Below are 25,430 nucleotides of genomic sequence, written 5' to 3' on the forward strand. Positions count from 1 at the left end.
TCCTGTTCCTCTCTGCTAAGAACATCCACGGGGGAGGTTGTCATCTGGAAATAAATTGTCTGTCTTGTTCTTAATTGATTGCCACGAGCAGACAGCCTTGTGTCCCGTTGCGCAAGCGAGGCAATTGTCCAGCAGTTGATGTGTTGTGAATTTTGGTTCTGAAGGTTTAGAATTTAGTTCTGAATTCTTGGGTTCTTTCATCCTTTTAATCCCTGACGATGAAAACCAAACCAAAACCAAAAAAGGCTTAGCTAAGAAAATGTTACTTCATTACTAGACAAAGTAGAAGGCAAAAGGAGGCTACCAGATAATTACAGAAGTTACAAAATGAAGTACTTAGCAGTAGCCTTTGTTACTGCAGTCTCTCCCATCTTTGTGCACTGGATACCTGTAGGTTATATACGTGTGCATGTTTCAATTGTATGATCACATGCTGTAATTTTCTACCAGACCATTTCCTCGGTGCTCAGAGTAACCAGAGGCAGCCATCTGCAGGCTTGCTTTCCTTTCTTTGCCCAGGCATGGTTTGGAAAAGCTCTTTCCAGACTCCTGGCTATCAAAATATATAACAGGCAACTGAAAACCTTTTTGCATAAAATAATCAGACCTGCTTGACCAACTGCTAACTTGAGGTGTGTCCCAAGAATTTCACCTTCCTCTTCACCTTGCCACGTTCAAACATGAGAGCATCGTGTCAGCTCAGGCAGATGTCTAAATGTTGGGTTGTGATTGAACATGGACTGGTTTGGTTGTGCCAAAATTAAACCTGTAAAGTGATAAGCAATTAAAAGCTTATGCCTAAGGCTTTTGAGATAAAAGTTTATATTTTATTGAATATCCACATTAGCTGTAGGCACAATTAGAAGAGTGAAGAAGGTGAAGTTTTAAGATGTCTGCTGCTGATGAAACCTGGAGGTTACCTAAATGCTTGTTATTAATCATATATAGGAAATAAATTCAGTGAATCTGTAACTTGTGTCTAGCAGCTGGGTTTTCATATCTCCTTTATTTTTAGGGACAGTAGGAACCAGAGTCATTTTGCACCATGCAAATAGAGAGCACAGAGTTAAAGAATGTACTCCTAAACTGGTAAATTTGTTTATCAGAGTAACAGAATAGCAGAATTAACATTTCTTTTTAGGAAATGTGTATTTTCTAATACATGCATGATCTTCCCTTACTAGAAGCAAAGAGCAATGTCACTTGTATTTTGATGTGTCACTAAATTAATTGTAATCTTATGGTGACCTGCTATGGAAAAAATACCTAACCACCCTAAGTAAAGAACATCTCAGCACAGCTGGGTCATGAGCATGTTTTCTCTATTTTTGGAATAAAACAGAAAGCAGTTCTATTCTATCTTTGCAGACTCTTTCCGTATCGTATTTGATATTCCTGATACTAGTAAAAACCGCATTTTGACTTTGGCCCAGACTGTTCCACAGCCCAGAATAAACAAAATTGAATGCATGTTGGACATATACAGACCTTGCCAAAGACATAAATTCTATTAAATTAGTCATATTCAATTTCTAATACTCCCAAGCTAATGGGACATTCCTATGGGTGAAGTCCTGTGTTATTTAAAAAATAATATTTTAGAATATAATTTTGAGGATATAAAATCATCTATTTGACTGAAATGTATTTGGTGTCTTGTCTTTCTATTGCACCTTTATACAGCCTTTCAGACTGTTCAGTTCAGGTGAGTTTCCTGAATGTCATCTACATCCAGCCACATGCTGCACATTTTCACTCACCTACTTGTGCCTTACTTTCATTTACCTTATCTTGCATTTTGATGGTTGCACAATTTTCAGTGAGCCCAGACAGCTTTGTGGTTTTGATAGGGGTACGGGAAAATCCCTTTTATTTTGCTCAGTCAAATAAGTTAGAGGCCAGCCTGTGCTTGCCTCTTGAGGGGAAAAAAAACTTGCTTGTTCATTGTTTGTAGGTCTTCCCTATTCTGACTTTCAGCTCTATCTCAATCTGAGCTTCCTCTCCTGCAGTTAATTACCAGTCCTGGGTTGTTGTCTCAGCTCCTTTCCTCTTCTAGCAGTTGTGTTTGTTAATATAAAACTCAAACCACATAAGCCTTCCACCTAGATTACAAATCTCTTTTTTTCCCCCCTTACTCCTCTCAGCATCTTTCTCTTCTGGGCTTTGACACTCTTGCTTTCTTTAAACACCTCTACCCCCCATGCAACTTGTCTACAAGCCCTTGAGGTCCTCAGACTGAGCCCCTAAAGTCTTCATCCTGGCTGTGTCACAGTCCCATAGCCCCATGTTCTCATCACAGTTCCAGTCTTGATTTTCTTCTCCTGAGTGTTGGGCTGTGTGTCAGAGGTGCAGCTCAACCCTGGCTCTGTGAGCCATCGCTGTGCCTGGTGCTGGGTTCCTCAGAGCAGCAAAAACAACTATTTGAATATTTTCAAGTGTGGGGATGCAGCCTAATACTTGAAGCTATTGTCCTCTTGTTAGCATAGAGTAATGGTCTGATGGGATAATCTCCCAAGAGAAAAAATGCATACACTATGAAACATTAACTGAGCTTCCAGAATGTGTAAAAAGAAGAATAGAGCCTTCAGTGCTTTTGTTGAGTGTGAAACGAAGATATCCTGAAGCCAGTGCTGACTCCAGCTGATAAATCCATCCACATGATGCTGCATTTAGATCTGAGCTACCGTGTGAGGGACGAGCTCTGGAACCTCTGCGCTCGCCGTGCGGTGGCTCCACGGCTGGACAGAAGCCAGTTGTGTTAGATTCCATGACCTGTTGATCAGTGAGCAGCTCTGGCAATCTGGTGTGGATATCTTGGGCTTTTTATGGCATTTCCAGCTGAGTTTGCAGGGACTTTGGCTTTTGAGCTCAAAAAGGCAACTCATGACTGCTGTGTCGTTTAGAAGAATTGTGTGGTCAGTGCTGAAAAGAAGGATGTAAGAAAAAGATTATTGAATTTTCATTTCATCTGATTAGTTCCTGCCAATCATGTAGAGCAAATACATGCTAGAAATAGGCACTTGGTAGTAATTGTGTTTGCACCAAGCCAGTAATTAATGTGTCCAATGTACAAATATGGAAAGAATGTTTTGCATAATGATTTTTCACACTTGTGGAAAAGAACCAAAAACTAACATTTGTTAACTCCTCTGAAGGCATGTCCAAGTGCTCATACACAGTTCTGCCTTTACTTCTGTATTTCCATTGTGTCTGGAGCTGAATGCTTTTATCATAGATTAAATAACGAAAGCTTTGACGCAGGTGGTGATTAGGAGCATAACATTGTGATAGTATTAACTTCACCTTTATCAAAAAAACATGGACTAATAAGAGTGAAAAGAAAACCTTATACAACTTCTGCTTTATCAGGTAAGAGAAAAGAAAATTGTGCGTGTTATGCACGTTATGCATGTCCTAAATCTTCTGTATTCTGGATGAAGTGCTTTTAGAAAATCTAACACAAGTGGAAAGATGAACACAGAAAAAAGCTCCAGTCTAAATATAGATTTTCAAGGAATTGCAGTCTATCTTTTTAAACATTGATAATTTTAAAATAAATTTTAAAATAAAGTGTGAAATTCTGCTAAATTTGTTGTTTTGATACCTTTGTGTTTCCTTCTGTAAAGCCTGGTTTTAAATTCAGGTACATCTTCAGTTTGTTAGTGAAGTAATTAAAGCATTTAAATGGCAATATTGCCTAAGGCAATTTCAGAGTTAACCAGAAAGCATTTAGGTGGTGACTGGAAAATATACCATTTTTGTTGAGAGTTTCATCAAATAATATTAAGTCTTTCTAATTAACATTTAATATATCTCTGTGACTTGAAGAAGTAGCTTTTTGCATTAATAATTTGTTAAAATATCACCTTTCCACAATTTGATAGTGCTATTTTAGTTATTTTCCCTCAGTAGTGATATTTCCATATATATAATTTAAAATAGCAAATATATTTTAAGTAATAAAAATACCCTAAATTTGAGGTCAGTGATTAGTTACTGGGTTCTGCTTCAAGTTGTAAAGAAAACAAGAGAAAAACAACATCTTTATTACTTCACTGAATCTGGAGTAACAGTCTGGCAGCTGTTACGTGATATTTGTTTCTCTGATTAAAATCTTGTGCGTGGTAAAGTTTATAATTTATTGCTGCTTTTCCTTCCCTATTCCGTATATCCCTGTTAAAGCTGTTAATTCAGTGTATTTGGAGATATTTGTATCATCGTTAATGGATTCGTTCATGCCGATTTGAATTGTTGACAGGATTACAAAATGTAAGCACTTCCTAACAAGTTATTTTGTACATATGATGTGGCATTAAAAAAAAAAAAAATCTCAGCAAGATATACCTTTTGCACTTTGTAAATGAGTTAGCAGTGCTTCTGTCTGGTGAGGAGGTAGTGTGTTTATACAACAACTTTTTAGGGCTGATTGTGACAGTAAATGAAAAATTACTTCCCTGGCTCTGTGAACTCTTACTTTCCCCAGAAGCAGTGAAAACAAATGAGTTGATAGCAGCTAATTGCTGAGCACTGACAGGCTTCAGTCAAGGGGGGGCATCGTTGGTCTTTCATAAATTGACAATAACAAGTAAATCCATTTGACCATAAACTTAAGTGGCTGTGATACAGTAAATTACTTGCTCTTAATTTGTCTTAATTTGGGAACTCTTTAGCTCTAAAGTGCATCAAGAGCTTGTTTGTTGTGTATATATGCTTTTAATTATATTACATTGAATGGATAGGGGATGTCAGTTCTTTCACTGTAATTCAGATGTAGGATTTGCATCAGTCACATTCTGCCTGTTTGATTAGATCTAAGGAGTCTTAAAAATGACAGCATTATTTTTCTAGGGAAATAAGAAGTGTATATGTCTTGAAAACATCTGCTGCAATCAGTATGCTGAATTTGAGGAGCAGCGGATAGTCTGACAAATGCCAAATGCCCGAAGTGTTCTATTTTATTTCTTGGCTTATGCCACAAAAATGTTTCTAAAAGGGTCAAAATAACCTTTTTTAAAATGGTTGTTATTAGCTAATGGTTGTTAGCTAGTGCCACTTGTTAGAAACCATCCTCTGATAACAGTTTTCATCTGAAATTCTTTTTCCATGTAGAAAAGCTAAAGCCTGGAAGAGGCGGCTCTTCCGGTACGGTTGGAAGTGGCTGTTCAGAAATACGGTGCCATAATTACCTTTATGCAATCTCTCACTGGCACAGAAAGAGCACCAGAAACTGTCCTCTGGAGCCTGTACCAGAGGAATCCATCAATTCTATGTTGTGACTTTGATTGTGAAAGGGTTTGTGGGGACGCTTTGCCATGGCTGCATTTTGGGAAGTATTTCTAAGGCTGTGTATCACAGGCTGTGCAGGGCTGTGCTGTGTTTCAGCACTGGTACAGTTCTTGGCCTCTTCCCCTGTGTAGATCTGGAATCCTGTATATCTGCATCCTTGGGAGACAAGTGCCTAGGGCAACAACTGTAGATAATAACTTGCGATTTGTGTCTTTTGCAAGTTACAGTCATTGTAAACTGACAGCTGTGAAGGACCTAAACTCACATCAAAGGATACAGATCATCTAGTTAGGTCAATTAATGTTAATTCTCATCTCCCATTAAATTCTTTTATCTTCTCTCTTTTTCTTTTCTTTTCTTTTTTTTCCAGCCAAGCCCAATACCAAGTCCTGTTTTGGGGAGAAAGCCAAACGCTAGTCAGTCACTGCTCGTGTGGTGCAAAGAAGTTACAAAAAACTATAGGGGAGTGAAAATCACCAATTTTACCACGTCGTGGAGGAATGGTTTATCCTTTTGTGCAATATTACATCACTTTAGACCAGACCTAATGTAAGTTGTGTACTCTTTGCCTGCATAAGCTAACTCATAAAAATACTGAACAATTTTTTAACTTAAAAATCAGATAGCAGTGCGTTTTAGGTGCAGAACTGTTTTCACACTTTGCTTTCAAGCAGGGAACCATCCTTTCTAAGAAACCAGGTTTATGAATGCTCAAACTTTGTGACCTCTTTGCTCTCCCTTGTTGCATAAACAATTATTTCTCCCCTCTCTGTGATTTGTTTTTCTCTTCTTAATCTTATACAAAGAACTGACTTCAAGATGATTATGAGAATTGCGCCAGTGTTGAAATGAGATGAGAGGAATAAGCTCTTTGTATGCTGACAAGGACGGATTACCTCCTGGTAAATTTGGTTGTCAAGGCTGGCCTCTAGTCCCTGCCTTAACTTCTTTTTTAGATGGAGAGCTTCAGGCGATGAAACATGTAATCGGTGTTTATTTATTTATTTATTTATTCCTTTAATTTTCCACACTATTAGTTTTGTTGATTGAATTGCTGTGAAATTGCTAGTTACTGTATGATATTACTGTATGTCAAATTTTTAGATTTAGTTTGTTTTAAAACTGCTGCTTTTATCAAATACTGTATATACCCACTGTGCCATTTTCTCCCTCAGTGACTACAAGTCCCTGAATCCTCAAGATATTAAAGAGAACAACAAAAAGGTAAGAACTGCCAGGCAAAGAAAAACCAAAAAACCTTCCAAAAAAACCCATAGCCTCAATTTTGACTTCACTGCAGGTTTTTATTAATTTTGGGAAAGTGCAGTTGTTTTGTAAGGTCATAACTGCGGCTCACAGAAGGTATTCGACCTCCCACCGTTCAAATCAGATGCATTATTGACTCGAGTTTGTCATGGTTTTAACATTCACAACAAGTGCGAGGCTGGCATTAGAGTTTAATATTTGTGTGGCCTACATTAACTGTGAGAGCAGAGGAAGGGCCTGACCAGCCTTCTGTGAGCGCTGCTCTGATTTTTCCAATCAGCCACGTAATTAAAAAAATGAAAAATGTAACTGCTCTTGGACTGTGGCACATGAGGCTTCTCTTGCTGTTGCATTAACAAGGCTCTGGTAACTGGGCACAGCTGATGTTGCTTTGATGGTGATTGTTATATTTTTAAAGATGAAATTTTACACCTACTCTTACGCTGCATCAGCTGAATGATGTGCACAACATGGGAGGTTTAGGATAAAAGGTATTACTTTTATATACAAAATAAAATGCTATTACAATTTACAAATAAATGCTAGCAAAATAGTTAATAGCCTTGTGCTGTGCAACTGTTTTAAACTGCTCTTTGTAGGTACAAGATATAAAAAGTTTTTCTGGAAGAAGCAGGAATTCAGCTTGGGAATCACCAGAAGACTGTTTATTTCTGCTCACTATTTTAGACATGTTACAAGCTTCAGTTGGGCCCTAGGGACATGTTTAGAAATTACAATTTTCATGTGAGTCACTGATAATAAAATTGTTCCTGAAGATCATCTGAAAATTGTTTTAAGTATCTGCCTTCTTAATGCTGTGATTTTATTTTTATACTGCTTTAAAAGGCACTAAATTTAACTGGGATGAAGGTACAAAAATATACTTTGAATAAATTAACCAAGTTCAACATTGTATAGCAAACATATCTACAATCTAGTATTATTTACTTACATGGAATTTCTGAAAGTGCTTTATTAAAATTCATGTTGTTTATATTTTAATGTGCCTGCACACTTATGTGTTAGGCAGGGAGTTACTTGTCTTTAATTTAGTACTTAAGTATTATAAATAATGAAATATCCCCAAAGTGCTCCTATCTAATGAGTATTTGGCTGATGATATTTTTTTTCATAATAATAGGAGGACTTATAATGACCTAAGTGGATTATCTGTGACATCACAGTATTTTCTGTGACCATATGTTTTTGTACTTCAAGTTTTGTTGAGCGTCTGGCCTAATTAAGCCGGATTATAAAAAAAGAAAGAATAGATTATTAATTAAAAATGTTAGCAATATGATCAGTCATCTTTTCTTTGTGAAACTGTGGTGGCAAACAGTGAACTTTTTGGCCTGTCTTTCTAACAGGATATAGTTCCCAGAATTGAAGAAATAGTGATTGTTGTTATTGTGCAGTTTTTTTCTTTCATCACTTTGCCAGCCTTTGCCTGACAGCTACACTGAGTATCTCAGTTGCTTCCTGCAGATTTATTTCCTGGTCTCACACAGTTCTGCCAGATAACCCCATGTGCCCTTGGTTGGAGTGAATGCAGCACTGCCAACAATGGCTGCCTAGAAATTCCATGCAGATATGTAGCACATTTGACAATGATTCCTCCTAACCAATTAAAATAACATCTTTGGATGAATAGGATGATTTTCTTTGTCTGAAACAGCTCTTTTTTTTTTTTCTTTTTTTTTTTTTCTTTTTTTTTTTCATGTTTTTCTGGCTCTCCCCTTCTCCCCAAAAGGAAAAGCATAGATTAAAGGTTAACCCATAGGAGTGTATCTTTTAGAAGTGCGTGACCTTGTTTGTATTTTAATAGAAAAAAGGAGAAATCTTAAGAGACAACTGTTTCAGTGCAAACACTGAGTATAATTACAGATGGAAATACGCTCTTAGAAAAGGCACATCATCGGAGGTTCTTTATAATACATACCAAGCACTTGCCAATTGGGTGCTGCCACTGATGCTGAATAAAAAAGGGTATTTACCTGTGACATCTGATCTTGGCCAATATGTCAGTGTGTTACAGAGTTGGGAAATGATTGGAATAATGCCTGTGGTGCTTGTGCTGATGGATCCCAATTGATGTCTGTCAATCAGCTTGTCAGTAAATTTAAAAAAAGAAAAAACTTCATTGGGAGATAGGTAAATAGGCTTAGTGTCCTGAATATACATACATTAAAAAAATCCCAAACAACTACTACATTGGCATCAGTCTGGATTGGAAGATATTTTTGGTGCACATTGCAATTCAAATTTCTATCAGGAACAAAAGAGAAACCAGGATTATCTTGGAGAAAATTACAAACACTACAGGGATACTTTCCCAGCTGGTCCAAAGAGTTGTGCTTCTACTTAAATCTCAGATGTAGCTAACTACCCATATTGTCTTCCTAGTAGCATTAAACAGCTAATTTGATTTAATATATCCATTTGATAATTATTAAATAATAATTAAATTTAAATGAATGAAAAATATATTAAAATTGCAGCATACTGGCACTACAGTTCCTTATCAACAATAGAAATATTTGTGTCGCTAATAATGTGTCCTGCACTTTAAAAATATAAGCTATTAAACAAGACTTGGGCTGGATCTTTGACAAGATGAAGGAATGAGAAGTAGAAGGGCACAACAGAGTGCTTCTAATAATGAATTTCTGGTTTTAATTAATGTTTTGAGAAGCTTATTTCATTTACTGTGTGGGTATATCTTTTGGATGTTCAATTGGCACTTTCAATTTTTGTGATGCTTCCCAGTTCTTGACCATTTCTACCAAATTCCTCAATACATTTAAAATTGAGTGATCATGTTAATAAAATACTCAATTTTTAAAAGGAATCCTTTTAAATTATACATTTAAATAGAAGAATTCAGACTCACAGGGGTATTATTGAGTCAAAATGGAAAATATTCCTTACCTTGAAGCTGGAGCTATGTTTTTATAATAGGTGTTCATGCTCACCTCTACAATTTGATTCCACAAAGTCCTAAGAACATATCTAATTGCATGTGTAGGAGATGCTTGTTGGCATCAGTAGGATCATGTAGGAGCAGAGTTAAACATGCAGAGAAATAAACATTTGCAAAAATAGAGGCTGAGTTATGCCTCTGTTTAACAAAAATGATTTGACTTGGAAAATTTACTCTGTTAATACCATGTTACCAACTAGTTAGAAATATGATGCATTTATAAATATGCTGGAATATCAGGAAGCTCCCAGCTTTTCTAGCAGTGAAGGAGAACTCATCACATACTGCTGTATGGGCAGACACATCCAGAACACACAATTGCTATTTCTAGAGCTACTGGCTGTAGAACATTGGTGTGCCAATCTACATATTTAGTGTACTTTGAAAGGAGAGAAGCAAAAATACGGGTGAGAGTGAGAGGGAATGGGAAATAGGTGTCAGGCATCAGCAGGAAATAACTGTGTTTAATCCCAGGCATCACCAGAACTGAGCAGCCAACAAAAAGTTATTGCAGCTGTGCTGAGAATATCCATCATTCCAAATTCAATCCTGCTGTAGTGTTCTTCTAAGGTAGAAGTAGGCACTTCTAAGCAAGTACCTTTCCTGACAATCCTGAAACACTGTCCCTGCCTTCATTTTATAGACCCTGGGAGATACTTGTAGAATTTAGTTTTATTAGCATATAAATAAGAAATTGAGAGTATAAAAGGGGTTTAGGTTAGGTCATGTCTATGGGCTTTGGCTGCCCTGGACTGCCTGTGCCTGTCCTGTCATTCTTCAGATGGTAACTCCCACTACCTGCAGTGTGGGATAACAAGTTATTTATGCCACTGAATCAGCACTGACCCACTTAGCAAACAACACATCCTGGTGTTACCTTTAGTCTACAGACAACACAGATGGCTGGCTATGTGTTTGTGCCCAGCCTGGTTTCTATTGTCATATGAACATTCATCATTCCTGGTATCTGCCGTGCCTTAGGCTGCCCATCCAAATCCCTGCACTGCTCTCCCTTAACTCACTGCTCTCTGCTCCTCGTATCTATTCAGTTCCACCCATCTTGTCTCCCTCTCCTCCATAGCCAGCCTGATCCTGCTCCTCCAGCTCTGTTTCCCAAGACACTGTAAATGGCAGCTGTCCCTCTTCTACCATCTGAGTTGCTGCCATTCCCTCCCACCTCTCATTTCACATCTGAGTTTTTATCAGCAAATACATCAGTCGTGTTTGCCACTGCTGCTCCTATATCTAAGCACAGCTCTGTATTTATAAATGGCATAACAGTCTCTCATAATAACCTTCCCAAGAAATGCCACACCAAATACCAACAATGATTTTAGGCTAAATTATTTTGCATGGGGAGAGAGCCAGAAGAGCTTCAAAATAAATTATTCAGACAATTTCTATGTCTAAATAAACTCTGTTAATAATTTGTTATAATGATAGAAAAATTACTTCACCTGAAGTGCTTTGGAAAGTTACACCTGAGCATGAGGGGAGGCATGCAGAATTTCAGGAAGGTAAATTCCAGCTTTTGGAAGCAGAGTTTGAAAAGCAGCTGACATGAGAACTATTTGACCATTGAGTAGGGAATGATGTTGCAAGGAGGAGTAGAGAGCCTCCTTTTCTCAGAGCAAACAAAATATCCAGGTCTGCCAGGAGCAGGCCAGCCCAGCCCCACATTCTGTTTCACTGTTGAATACTTAGTAATATGAAAACCAAGAAGATTTAAAAAAGCAACCCATAATTGTTCTATTTTTTTTCTCTCTATTCTTCTAAAACTAAAGAAATTAAGGAAAAAGTGTAAAGTTGAAGGGTTGAAGCCAGTGATGTGTGTTACTGTTTCCTTTGTGAAAGGACAGATTTCTCATCCATGTCTTAAATTTAGCATCTGCTTTTGTTCAAAACAGTGTAGGATCAACTGTGAACATTGTAAGCCCCTTCAGGAGACGGTGAAAAGGAGCTGCAGGATTCCTGGGGGAGGAGAAGCCCACATGCTTTAACTGAGTGCATCTACGCTAACAGGAGGCCTTTTAAAGGCTTCCTTGAAACACAATATTGTCTTCCAAGGTTAATCCAGGATAGTAATAATTAATTGTAAATTGAGAAACGGCTTTAATTCTTCAAAACTAGAAAAACCTGATGCACCAAGCCCACTCACTTAAAGGGCCAGCAGTAAAAGAAGACAATGTGGCCTCACAAAGCAGGAGGCTTGCAACTGTTTAGCTTTTAGAAAGTAAAGTGAAATGGGAATGATTTTCACTCTCTCTTTCTTATTAATTTAGCATCAACAAATGTTTTTAAAGTGCATTTGCTTGATGGATTAATGTGATTTATGTCTAGTGTCATGTAATCTGTGGTGGTGTTCTTTTTGGCTATCTGGACATAGTTTTTCATCAGCAGGAATCACTGCAATTACATGACCAATAGAAGGCAGAAGGTTGATCATCAGTGATAAAGCTCAAGATGGATTAGTGTCGTGTTTCTTATATCTTTGTTCCTTATCTTAAAAAGCCATCCTGAGTTCCTTTTTTTTTCTGGTCCAACTCTTAGACTTTTTTTGTTTGCTTGTTTCCTGCTACTTGAGTGAGAACCATTTAATATATTGGTAGGTTTTCCTAGTGCAAAAAGGGTTTTCGAGCTGGGGTTTCATGAATAGCTGTTTACTCATAAAAGTGTCATAATTTTGAGTAACAAAAGATTTTAGTATAGTATGACATTGATGTATGTTAAAAATATGTAAAACAATGCCATTTGAGTGTTTTTGCTGGTTACATTCTCTCAGTTTGCTTTGGTGTGAAGATATCCCAGGACATACGTAGAAGCCCTCAGGAAAAATCAATGAGCTGGATGTTGGATGGTGCACCAAAAAGTAGTAATGACAGTAACGAAGCCAAAAGAATAATAATAGTCAGAGCCATGTTCTCCCTGTAATACTGGATGTGTTTTAGGCTTGCTTGTTTTGACTGAAACTTCCACTTGCATTCTTGAGATGTTACGATAGGTAAGAAAGTGCCACACTGATCTTTATTTTGTCTGTCTTTAAAGGCTTATGACGGGTTTGCCAGCTTGGGAATATCGCGATTGCTGGAGCCTTCGGACATGGTTTTGTTAGCCATCCCTGACAAACTGACTGTTATGACCTATCTCTATCAGATAAGGGCACATTTCTGCGGCCAGGAACTGAATGTGGTTCAGATAGAGGAGAACAGCAGTAAGAGCACATACAAAGTGGGTAACTACGAAACGGACACAAACAGTTCCGTGGACCAGGAAAAGTTCTACGCGGAGCTGAACGACCTGAACCGGGAGCCCGAGCTGCAGCCACCAGACAGTGGCTTGGCAGACTTTGCCTCTCAGGATGACTCTGTGTTTGTGAACGACAGCGGCGTTGGCGAATCTGAGAGCGAGCATCAGACTCCTGATGACCATTTAAGCCCAAGCACAGCTTCCCCTTCTTCACGCAGGACTCGAAGTGACACGGATCCACAGAAATCCCAGCAGAGCTCTGGAAGGACTTCTGCATCTGAAGAAATTGGGAAGTGTAGCAGTACAGAGGCAACACAAGTGCAGCCTGTGTTGGGAAGGAAGAAATTGCTGATAACTGACACTTTAGACTTCAGTGACTTAGCACATGTCAGTGATCAAAAAGAGGATATGTCTCCCACAGTTGTTTGTGAAGATAACAACAAGAAGAGACACCAGAGCTTAGACAGTACCCCTGGTTTCTCAGAGCAAGAAAAGCTGGGATGCATAGGATCCACAGAGAGCACAAGAGCAGATCCCAGTTCACCTGTCACAAAACCAAGTTTATCTCCTACTTCTAAGCCTGGATACTCCTATAATATGGATACAGATCTTGCAAAGAAACCACATGCTTCTCCGAGGCAAACGGAATCTGATTCTGACAGTGATGCCAGAACAGCTTTAAATCATGCAGATCAAACTGCAAAAACAGCCCAGGTAAGACATTTGTGTCTGTGAATTAGGGTGGAGGTGCTGTTCAAGTTCTTTCTCTGTGCTTGTAATTTACACCAAATCTTCAGCATAAATGGTGAACTGAACAGTGTATTTTTATTTTTGGGCAATAAATATTTTGCCTGAGAAGTAGGTGGTGCTGAAAAACAATCATTACATGAAAAAATAATTTATAGAAATTGTCCCACTGTTGATCTTTCCAATCTCTCTCCCATTAAAGAAATTTGTGTTCTCAGCTATCTCAAAGATGGCTCCAGAGCTTTTGCCACTGTCTGTTGCAACTCATTTCCTTGGAGTGTTGCATACTGAAGCAAAAACTGGGAAAATATATCAGTTCATTAGGAAATTAATTGAATAAGCTTTGAATAGCTTAAAATTTACTAAAGATATTTCAAAATCTTGTCTGGGAAGCCACAGAGTCTCATGAACATAGCCAGGATGATGAGGTAGAAACTCCAGACTGTTAAATTATGCTGCTTTCCATTGAGTGGCCTAAGGCATGTTACTTCACCACAATGTCATTTTCCTTTCTATAAAGATAACAGTGTATGCCCACCTACCTTGCAGATTTATTGTGAGAATGGAAGTTGAATATTACATATATGCTGAGTATTATCAATAAATCATATCATCATAAAAATATGTAAAACATGTTATCACCTCCACTTACAAAAATACCAAAGCAGGCTTATAATTTTACCCCTATGAAGTTTTCTTGAATTTGGGCTTTGTGCCATTAGCTCTGGTAAGAAAATAATATATCCAGTCTTTTGGTAGTGTGAATTGCTTCAAATATTTTTATGGGTTTTTTTCCTGAGTAAGCACTATAAACATAATTTTATTGCAAGAGAAGCAGTCTATAGATGAGTGATGATGGCCAAATATTGGTTCCAGAGCCAGCTAATTTCTTTCCTTTAATCAGTGAAGTCTTGTGAGGTTTCTTTTCATCATCATCATCGTCATCATCATCTTTCTGTACTGTACGAGAAAGGAACAGCTTGGCCCATATAGAATAAAAGAGCAGGAGGAGACATGAAGATTTTCATGGGCAAGGGTGTAACAGGCCAAGAAAAATCAAGAGTTGGCTTTAAAGGCAGTTCTTTGTTGTTAATTATCGGTGCATTTGCACATGGGCTCCCTCTGAACCTACACTCAGTTGTTGGTTAGAGTCAACCACCTCCATTTCCACGTGGTTGTTGTAGGTAACACCTGCCCCAGCCCTAGCCATGTAAAGGCCTAGAGATGCATTTTCCCACTCTTCATAGTTGCCCTTGACTAGGAAACCAGCCCTTGGGAGTGTGTCTGCTTGGGAGCTGCTCATGTCCTCGTGTTGCCTGTGCAGAACCCCCTTTTGCTATTTCTGCTCTGCAAATCTGCTCGGTCCTTTGTATGAAGAAGGGACTTTCTTGTGCATATTCATAAATTCAGTAGAAGATTTTTTTGCAGGGTTTTTTGCCTTGTACCCATCCTCTTTGTGTTCAATTTAAGTTATGAGTGAGTGGTACCCATATAAATAGCCAACAAAGCATTTTTATTGTAGCCATATTTGCATACATATTAAAGTAAATAAGTAAACACATAGCATATTCGACATGGCTTCTGTGAAGCCAGTTGGGATTTTTCCACAGTTGCAGTTTAAAGGCATTAAATGTTGATAGAAATTAAGTTTTAAGGGGAAGGAAGAGAACTCCTATTTACATTATAAAGGCCTATAAATTTTTTTTTTTTTTTTACATTTTGATCATCTCTTCATTTCTACAGAGTGCTCTGTCACCTCATGAAGTCATAATTCATGTGGCTCCTGACCTTTATTGTATAGGAAGGCTGCTGGCTATTAACTACTGTGTAAACATTCAGTACCCTGAGGCTGCCTTGCTGTTAATTATATTTCTTTATTTTTAAGCAACGTATGTTGTCAAGACAGGAAGAACTTAAAGAACGAGCAAGAGTTCTGCTTGAGCAAGCAAGAAGAGATGCAGCATTAAAGGCAGGGAATAAACAGCTAACCAGTACCCTCATCCCAGCCCGCAATAAGCAGCTGAACGATGTAAGAAACATTGGCCAGTCTTGCAGTTTACAGAGTTAAAATGCATTGTGTGTGCTGTCACTGGGGGGGGACATGTCCTTGCAGAACATTTCTTCTCCGCGTTTGACGTGTCGTGTGTCCTTCACTCACTTTTAAAACCTGTTTCTCCTGATGTTATGGCCAATAGAAAGGTGCCTCCCACTTCCCTAGAAGCAGAAGTCTGGGAGCACCTTCTTTGATTGGCACTGCAGTTTCTGGTGGGATGAAACTCAAACATTTCTTGTTAAACGATAGTGAGGTAATTTGTGCTATTTCTGATTACTTCTCTTTCAGTTAATGTAAATCATTTCCTTGAGCCTCTGATGTGAGCTCCTTGCTGCTTTAGAAGTGTTGTTGCAGTGAATGGAGCTGCTTGTGTCAGTCTTGTAAAAGAGTTGATGAAACGATTCCTTTTTATCACCAAAGTTGATTATGCTGGTGACGGGGGAAAGTGGAGCTGGGGAATGAGCTCCACTGTTGAAGCAGCTGTGGTTGCATCTCCAGTGGCTTTCATGGTGACCTGGAAGGATCCCTACTCTCTGGAGATGAAAGCTAATTAATTTTTATGCAAACCTTTGCAATGCAGGTTTTGTGATTCTAACTATTGCATGTTAGAGACTGTACTGGCAACTGAGAATGTAAATGTGACTGAAAAATAATGCTACAGAGAAAGGCTGGAATCTTTACAGATTCCCTCCTTTCAGAGCCAAGTCCTGGGGGGCAGATTCTGCTTTTTACAGGAATGGGATCATACCATCAGAAAATGAAGACAGTGATTTACACGTTTCACTTTATTTTCTTAATTCTCTTGGATCCATGCTGGTTCTCCTTTTTTGTAGAAATTTCTCTCTGTAGACTGACACTTCATTTTACTTTGAAATATATTTGTTTACGCAGACAAGTCTTATTTATATACTTATTTGTATAATGATATATAAACTTAATTTTTCTTACTTAGTTTTTTAAGTTTTTCCTGGATATGTATATTTTAGTATAAATTTCATTTTGGATTTTTTTTTTAAATTATCTTTTCATAAAGAAAACACCATCAGAGGAAAGTTACTATAGGCAGCTACTCAGGCAGAAACAACTGCAATTAAAGTTGCCTAACAATTTTTATTACAAGCTCCGATTTTCAAAAGTTTTACAACTTTGCTAGTATTTCATTGTTTGAGCTGAAATCTTCCCTGTCAGCTCTTCTGCCCCAGGGTAGTATTTTTAAATTTTTTTTTAATGTAAAAAAAAACCCTGTTCAACTCTTTTTCTGTATTAGATTGGACAAAGCATTGTTTTACTCATATTAAAAATAGATAAAATTTGGAAAGATGGTCAGAGTCCCCTGAAAAATCTGTTCAAAACAGTCATGTTAATACCACAATCTTGTCAGAGAGCTTTGAAGATCAGAAAAGTTCCTAAGTGTCGGTCAAAATTGTCTGCATGGACACTGCCCAGCAAGAGCATCTTTTACCATTGCTCTCCTATGGATCGAAGTCCCTCCTGATGCAGGTCATAGTACTGGGATGCAAAACTTTCTCTTTCAGACTCAAACTCTTGATAATGAAATCCAAACAGGAGTAAAAGGAGCTGCCCCAGTGGCATACAGAGAAGAGGTGCCTTGGGTAGGTGGAAATGGGAAGTTAGACAATAATGAAGATGGTGTCCAGGCCATGAAAACCAGCTGAAGGGCAGGAGATGGTGAAGGGTTTTCAGGGTGAGAGTTAGGACTGTGTAGTTCAGGCAGCCAGATTACCACGGGACCCTATTTAATTTGTTACAGAAGCTGAAAAATGAATTAGAAGCTGTCAGGAAGTGGAAGGGCAATCTTTTAAGGCAGCTTGGCATAGCCAGAGTTTCTTGCTGCCTCCATCAGAAGCTCAAGGAGAACTGTCCTGGAACCATGAATGGTCCTGGCCACTCTGAGCAAACTGTAGTGGGCACTCTTGACTTGAGTTGATTGTCACATAAGAATGGCAAAAGCCCCTCAGCTCTGAAATGTGTTGTGGAGATGTGATTTGGAGACTCTTACAGTTGGTATATAATAATATACATTATATAAAGCTGTGTATAACATAGATGTATATGTTATTTACATATCCCTACATGTACAATAATCTGAAAGAGAATGCATGTGTGCATCAACATATATAACTATAAGATAAAACACAATGATTTCTGTTTTCCTTTAACACACTTGATATTAGTAGAGATGAGGAATTTCCATTTGATGTAGTTCTGCCAGTTTTCTACAGGTCATTGCTCATTTGATTGTTAGCATATAGCACAGGCTTATTTCTATTCATGGCTTTTTGGTCATTAAGGTTAATAATAAGAACTTTGACTCAAAGCAGTGTTGTATATGTCAGTGTGCAGTAATGTGTAGTAGTGTGTTATCCAAATGAGAGTTGTGATAATGAGAATAAGCATTTAGTAGTGGAAATTGGACGAGGCTCATTTTCAGGATGGATTGAGATTCAAAAGAAAATGGTTTAAAACAGGAAGATCTAATTTTAAATAAGAAAACTTTGAAGAGATAGTTCAGGGACAATACTTTTGAAAGTAACTCTTGAAGTTTGCAATTGCACCTTCTTTCATACCTTCTCAGAAAGAGCTTTAAGCATGCTAGTCTTTCAGACTGTGCTCTGTCAGTCACCCCGGCTAAGCAAAGCCTGTGGAGTCATTAGTGACTTCAGAAAAGTCTCATCTCCTAGGCCTTGCTGTTTCCACTTTCCATGTGTCATGTGAGAACCAGGAGTTCCTGCTTTCCCAGTGTCCAGGTGAGAGCAGCGTTCAGTGCATGGGGTTGAACACTGTCCACGGTGAGAACGGGATGTGGTGCTGCTCAGGGTCAGCAACACGGAGGAAATTTCCAAATCCCTACCATGGCCATAAATACAGGTTTATTTGGTGTGTCCCCACCTGACAGTGTTCCTCTTTCTCCTCTAAGCACAGAGCACATTTATCATTTCTCCCATTTCTTCCCTCCTTCCAGCATGGTAGAGGTTTTTTCAGTGTTATGTCTGCTTATTTGGTGCTTCTCGGAAGCCTTCAGTCTCAAGCTGTATGCATGCCAGACGGCACGGGGAGGTATGTGTGCAGGTATTTGAAGTTTTAAGAGGAGACTGCATTGATCAGAACCTCCTTGAAATCATGCTCATGGTTTGGGAAGATCATAGCTGTGTCATTAAAATTGATGCAGCCCTTTGGAGACTGGAAGAATTAGCTTAAGAGCTCTGTGAGCAGTTACTGATCCCCTCATGGATCCCTTTCTCTATGGTAGATTTATAAACAACTCAGCCTTTCTGCTTGCTTTCTTGATGTATGTGTGCATGTGGTGACTCTTTTACGAGATGCTTCTGTCATTTGCAATCTGATATAGCAGCTGTAATCACTTAGCTTTTAACCAGGAGAGCCTTTTTATTAGCTTACTCATTTTTATTTAACTTGCCTTTTCTCATGGTGAATATCACAGGGCTAGAAGGGACATATCTGCTCCCACCAGATGCTGTAAAGTATCAACCTGTAGTGATGGTTGTTAGCAGCAGCAGCATGGCTGGAATGTGATGTTGGAAAGGTGAGGAGATTGGAGCTGGACTACGCAACCTATGCGGCAAAGTCACAGGCTAGAGTGACCACAATGAGTGGGAAATATTCAGAAGTCATGGGCCTGAACGGCCTTCCAGGTAGGGGAATCCTCATCTGCAGAACATGGGGTGGAATCTCTAATTCCTGAATCTCAGCATAACTCTGCTGTCAGCAAATATCTGTAAAGGCCGTTGGCAAAATCTTCTTATTTTCTTTTAGTGACTGGGCCACATAAAGAATGGAAATTTACTGCAGCTGCCATTTACTCTCCAAACTCAAATGGCTATGGTTATGGGAGTCAGCATGATTACAGAGAATGGAATTAGGAGTTAAGAAATGCACAGGCAACTTTAATTAACCTCCTTTGTGTTTATGCATTATGATGTAGTCTTTAATTATGTGATCACATACTATTTTCCCCAAAGCAATTGTGTCTCATTTTCCTCAGAGGATAGAGGTGATGTAGAAGGCTGTTTGTCCAGAGGACCCCTGTGCTTTTGATTGCAGAAATTGGAAGGTGTATGACAAATGAAGCAGGGACTGCGAGGAGTGAAAAGATGAGGTCATGGTTAAGGTGCTTGAAAAGAATTAAATGTATTTCTGCCTTTACCTGAGTTCCTGATCAGTGCCACTAAATCTTTTGAGCCAAACATCCTCCAGGTGGTCACTATTTGTGTGTCCTTCCTTTCTGGATTGCTTTGAGGCAAAGATTTGATTTGCAGATACATTAAGCATCCAGATCTGTCAGGCAAATCAATCGGAGTTGTGCTTGAGACATATAAAGGGCTGTATGAAAGCTTAGTATACTGAAAAAAAATCCAAGTAATAGGCTTCCCAGAGCAAGCACCCAGTGATAGATCCTTTTAGCTGGATCTCTCCGTCTCAGTTCTCATCAGAAGAGCAGGGTAATAACTCCTCCACGGCTTGTTGTGAGAAGGCAATGTGATTAATGCTCTCGAGGCTCTTAAATACCATAGAGGTGGGCACTGTAGAAAGAAACCAAGAAGTTAACAATTCTGTCTTCAGAGCAAGATTTGAATATTGTGGTGTAAATAATAATGCTATGTATTGATGGGCCTGCATATTGAACAGTGAAAATGAACCAAAGGACTGAACACCACTGGGTAGAGCTCAGGTCTGGGCTGAAGACCAGGAGATAGTGAAAGTAAAAGGTGGTGCCACAACAAGACTTTGTTTTAGAGGCTACAGAGCAGGATGAAAATTAGGATTATGCCCACTAGCTTTATTTCTGGCATCCCCTAAATCCTGTGTCAAATTCTTTTAACTTGTTTTTGTAAGGTAGACGGCTTTAGCAAGGAATGCTGTATCTAATGGAATTCATGAAAAATAGGGCTAATCTGGCAAAGGATGTGTTTTTCTCCCTACCAGGGGCTACAGATAGTTTCTGAAGTTATCTGGATTTTGCATGAGCTAAGGGTTCCTCCTTGGTGAATTTAGGTGCAGGACTGGGCCACCTATATATGGATTTGGCCAAAAATTTTGCATACTTAGGATCTACCTCGATTCTGGGATACAGGAGTTCAATAGCACGATACCTGGAGGGAATCAGTCTGTCTTCTGCCTTTTGTGAAATAGGAAAATAGTAATTCTTTCTTCAGAACAGCATTCAAGTACACCTACACTAAAAATTGTGAGGGACTCCATTTGAACAGTAAGAATTTAAAATAAAAAAAGAATAATATAAACTGACTTTGGGGAGGGGGGGGAGGTTTGGAGAGTAATCTTGAGGCTGCTGCCGTGCTTAAGTGCAACTGTTGCTACCCTGCTTTCTGTACAGAGAAAGATTTGGGTTTAATTATCTCTGGTACCATTATTTTATATTTATTCAAGTTGAATGGCAGCAGTAGCTGCCTCAAAGTGTATGTATTGAAAATAAAAAAAGAAAGATTTGAAAGAGCAGTGGCAATTAAGTTTAACTCTTTCAGTAGATTTTGCAGATACAAAGTACTTGACCAAAAAAACTGTTTCCTCCAAGCGAACACAGTGCGCAGAGGGCAGAGGAATGGCTGTGCTGTGAGATTGTTTCTCCTTGCTCAGAATACTGCTTTTTATTGCTCCCTTGCTCAAAGGACTTGTTGCAGCTGTATCTAATTCATTTTTAATAAGTTCTTTCTACTTCAGGTGTCAATCTGTTGTGCCCATTACTTTTCATTTTCATAAATATTTGAGTGCAAAATGATAACTTTTTTTTTTTTTTTTTGCATGCACTGGACTAGTGGAAATGGAAGTTCTTTTTAGAAAGGCTTCAGAAACTGACAGAATCTGAAAGGAGATGAGTTTTTATGATCTTTAATTTTGGTTGCATACATTTGCACAGATACCAGATATGCTAACTGCAATAAAATAAAAACAAAACATTATTTTAAATGCTCAGAAAAAAAGCACTTTAATAAGTTATCCCATTTATTGATTGTGTCTGGCAATAATCTGCTGCTCCTCTGAACTAATGAGGTCCAAACTGTCCAAACTTATCTCCGGTAAGAAAACTGTAGCCAGCATGGAATGGTACCGAAAGCAAATTCTGAGTAGACAGCAAAAATAGAATATTTCAATTTGATTGAAAGATGCCTTAAACTCAAGGTAGCAATGTGAGTGTTCTTTCCTCCAATTGTATTTTCAGGTTCTTGAAAATGAGTACAAAATAGCTTCATTTAGTATTTTTCTGTGTCAAACCAGAATCCCTACTTCTGCTGCATTAGGAAAGGTATCCAGTTCACTGCTGGATTTTTTGAAGTCTCCTCAGCTGGAAAATAAATGTGTGTAATTGAGGTGGTAATGTTAATTCATTAAAGGAAATACTTTCAAGTTATTCCTATCTTGTTTTTCTTTAAAAAAATAGATTAAAAAACTGATCTTTATTAATTAAACATCTAGCATGAATTTACTGAGGTGTAGGACTTTGCAGGTGGCAACCTTGGTCTTTTAATATTAATTGGAAAATATTGATTGAAAAAAGACTAGTCTGTCATGCTGATAATTGCAACCAGATTTAGATATGATCATTAGATCTTCCCAAGATTATAAAGAAGGCGTTACCATCTAATTGGTAAAAAGATTGAACATTATTTTGGTAATCCCTGAGCTTTGGTAACTTATTCCCTGTTGTTCATTTATATGTCTTGCCTGTATGCCACTATAAAGTGGTTAAATATGGTGTAAGCTGATAAGACTATGCAATAGAGTATTTACATTTCATGAGCATTCCAAGTTTTATAGTTGTTTTAAAAATATACTTTTCCCTTAACTGGGGGTCAGACCTGCTCACTGAACACTTCAAACCCACAGCTGACCTGGTATTTACTTCTTTATAGTGACACGCTAAGGTTGAGATAGTCTGATCTCAGTTCCTTGATGGCAGGAACAAGCAACTTGTTTTATTTAATGTTCCTCAATACATGAAAAATAAAAATAATCTGTAACTTTCCAAAAGGGTTCTACATCTTTTGGCTTCATATTTGGTCTGTTTAAGCACTTTCTTACTATGAAGTTGTGATATTTCACTGTACAAAAATATTGCTGTAGACAAGTCCTTGACATAGCCAGGAAAAGAAATCAATTAGAGCAAGTAAACTAATTTTTAAGAAGAATTAGTATGCACCATCAGTTTTATAGCAGGAAGGATTTCCTGGATAAAGCATAACCTTTGATAATGCACGACAAATGTTAGCAGTTACAGTTTAAGATACAAATGCTTGAGCTTCTCAGCTGATTTTTATTGCTGTTATTTCTATAAGATGAATCTCTTTACACCAGTTAAGGATCTGGCCTAAATGTATAAATTTATTTATTATGTGGCTGTAAATTCAAGGTGCTGCACAGTCTGCAGCCGTACCACTAACTTGCACGCTGACAGAAAATAAGCTGGCAGTTTATTAATGGAATTTTAAGATCATCTGAACAAAATTAGTTCCAAAATTGTAGCGTCTTCTATTCGTTTATAAATATTAGCAAAAAAAGAGACAAAAAGTCTGTGTTTCAGAGCTATCCCTTTGTGTGCAGAGTGAGACCCGGGTTTCTCAGCCCCTGGAATGCTCTTTTTCTATCGCTGCTAATAGCTGTGGACGTTTTCCGTGTGGATGTTCAGTACACGGTGTTGTGAATCCCAGGATGATATCGCCATTACTTAGAGCTGTATTTTGCATTGCCTATTCTGTGATTGCTCAGCATGCACAAGGGTAGAGTTAAAATCTTTATTCATTTCATTTAAAAATGTTTCTTTTGTTCTCCTTATCGTGTTCTGGCTTTCCCAAGGATATATGCCTTGAACGAAAAGTCACATGTGCATTACTAATTGTGTGCCATTGTATTTACAGTTCCTAGTGGTGGCACTGTGAAGCTACTAATTCTTTTGCTTCACTTGATGTAAAATAATCTGAGTGTCTTTGATAGCAGTGAAACAGTATTAATTGTTTTGTACATTTCTTGGTCACTCTTCTTAGGTGGTCTTCATAATCTATTAGAACTTTCAGCCAGATTTTTGTAATGTCATGCCTCCAGCAGTGATTAAATTGGTAATTAATGAACAGTCCTTGGCAACATAAACCACATCCCGTTAATTTTCCCTTTTGAGTTTTTCGAAGTTGTCGTCTCTGTCAGAAAGCATTGCGCCACCTTGCTACGGCCCCTTGGCATGGAACCACAGCGACGGGATTTTTTGCAGCCATTAGTAGATCAGAGCAGTAATTTCACAGTATTTTGGTCAGGGTAATTATAGTACCAAGTACCGAGTAGAGTTGGGAATTCACACAAGAAGTCCAGAAATACCAGGTGAGCTTCCTTGTGTTCACTGGGACGTTATGATTAGTTTAATTGGGCTTTGTTTGATTTCAGCCGCGGAGACTCTTTGTGCCACGGCACTGCAGCCACTTTCCACTTTAGTGTTTCTGACCTGCATTGACAGGAACTGGTGCAAAAATGAGCTCTTTGAAGTGGGACTCTTTGGAGAGGACACTGAAAAAGGGGAAGAGTGATGTGTAAGTAGTGTACTGTAGCAAAGCGCGACACCAGGCCAAACACCCTGCGCTTTGCGGGTGATGTGACTCAAATTCTTTCATATTTTCAACCAGAACAGATAACATTTCTGCTAAATCTGTGCAAATCTCGAGTAAATTACTGCATTTAAAAACACAATCTGTTTTTAATCGCTGGCTTTTACGTAGCACCTGCTGTTCTACCTTCCTTTGAAGATACAGTTGTTTCTCTCACTAGAAATTCTGTGAATCGTCTTTTTAGTCCTGCAAACAAATCTGGGCGAATGCATTAATGAGACTGCAGCTGCACTTAGCAGTTCACATGTCACAAAATAGTAGGTAAAGGCATTCATACTTGAGTGACTGACTATAGGTGTAGTGGCCTTCAGCAGTACATTGTGCACATTAAACTTTAAATAGTCACTTGCCTGTTGGCTTCTGAATGAAAGGACTGTCACTGGTCACTTCTCCTAAAGCCTTAATGAAACCAAATAGTTTGCTACGAGTTTGGGCCTAACCATTGGGGTGTTTCATGCAGTCTTGTCAGTTGATGTTCATGAATTGACTTGAACGAAGATCAAAGTGTTTCTCAAAATGGAGAAGCGGGGAGAGAGACAGCTCCTTCAATTGCACCACAAGAGCTAATCAAGCCATCAGTTCTTTATGCACTCTGCGTGCCTTTAGAATTTAATACCCAATGGTTTGTCAGGACAAATTGAAATTCGGGGGTTGGCGGGGAGCGGGGGGGAGGTGGAGAACGTCCCTCCTCGGCCTGCTGAAAATAAAATAAGCGCTTCACTCTTCTGGAGGATCGTTTCGATAAATTTTATCATTTAATGTAAAACTGCAATGCTGATTAAACGTTTGGGGTTGAAAAAAAGAAGTTACGGTGAAGGATTCAATGGGCATTATGCACCTTAGCGCTGAGTAAAGATTCAGGTTCAAAGTGAAAGAGAAACTAAACTCGGGGTGATTTTTTTTGTTTCTTTGATTGCTAATGAACTTTTTTTTTTTTTTTTTTTGCCGAGACATTTTAAATTGGATTCAGAAGATAGATTTTTGAGTGTCAGTTAAAACAAAGTCATGTGAAAATGCCTCTCTCTCTGCCTCCCTCCCCTTCTCTCTTTTTAATTGATATGATTTAGGCAGAGGAAAATGGTAAGGGGGATTTTTCTATTGCAGAAGCAATTTTTAAGGGATTTAGTCTTATTTAGCCTGAAGGTCTTCACACTAATGAGAGCACTTAAGTTACGTCCAGGCGTTGATTAGACAGCTCATCTATCAA

The 25,430-nt window shown here is 38.4% G+C and overlaps 1 protein-coding gene across 14 annotated transcripts in view; it reads left to right on the forward strand.

Moving 5' to 3' along the window:
* Nucleotides 1-25,430, forward strand: part of EHBP1 (EH domain binding protein 1) — a 207,987-nt gene that overhangs the window by 121,631 nt on the left and 60,926 nt on the right. For 13 of the 14 annotated variants that reach the window (XR_009277165.1, XM_058834762.1, XM_058834763.1 and 10 more), the window contains exons 11-14: nt 5,657-5,835; nt 6,462-6,510; nt 12,578-13,492; nt 15,411-15,554. Coding sequence is in view for 13 of the 14 variants with exons in the window: in XM_058834762.1 (XP_058690745.1) it covers nt 5,657-5,835; nt 6,462-6,510; nt 12,578-13,492; nt 15,411-15,554 (1,287 nt within the window). In the remaining variant the exon portion in view is untranslated. The remainder of the gene's footprint in view (nt 1-5,656; nt 5,836-6,461; nt 6,511-12,577; nt 13,493-15,410; nt 15,555-25,430) is intronic. The other variant, XM_058834774.1, reaches the window with a different exon arrangement.

This window comes from Poecile atricapillus, chromosome 3 (genome assembly GCF_030490865.1).
Source record: "Poecile atricapillus isolate bPoeAtr1 chromosome 3, bPoeAtr1.hap1, whole genome shotgun sequence".
Taxonomy (NCBI): Eukaryota; Metazoa; Chordata; class Aves; order Passeriformes; family Paridae; genus Poecile; species Poecile atricapillus.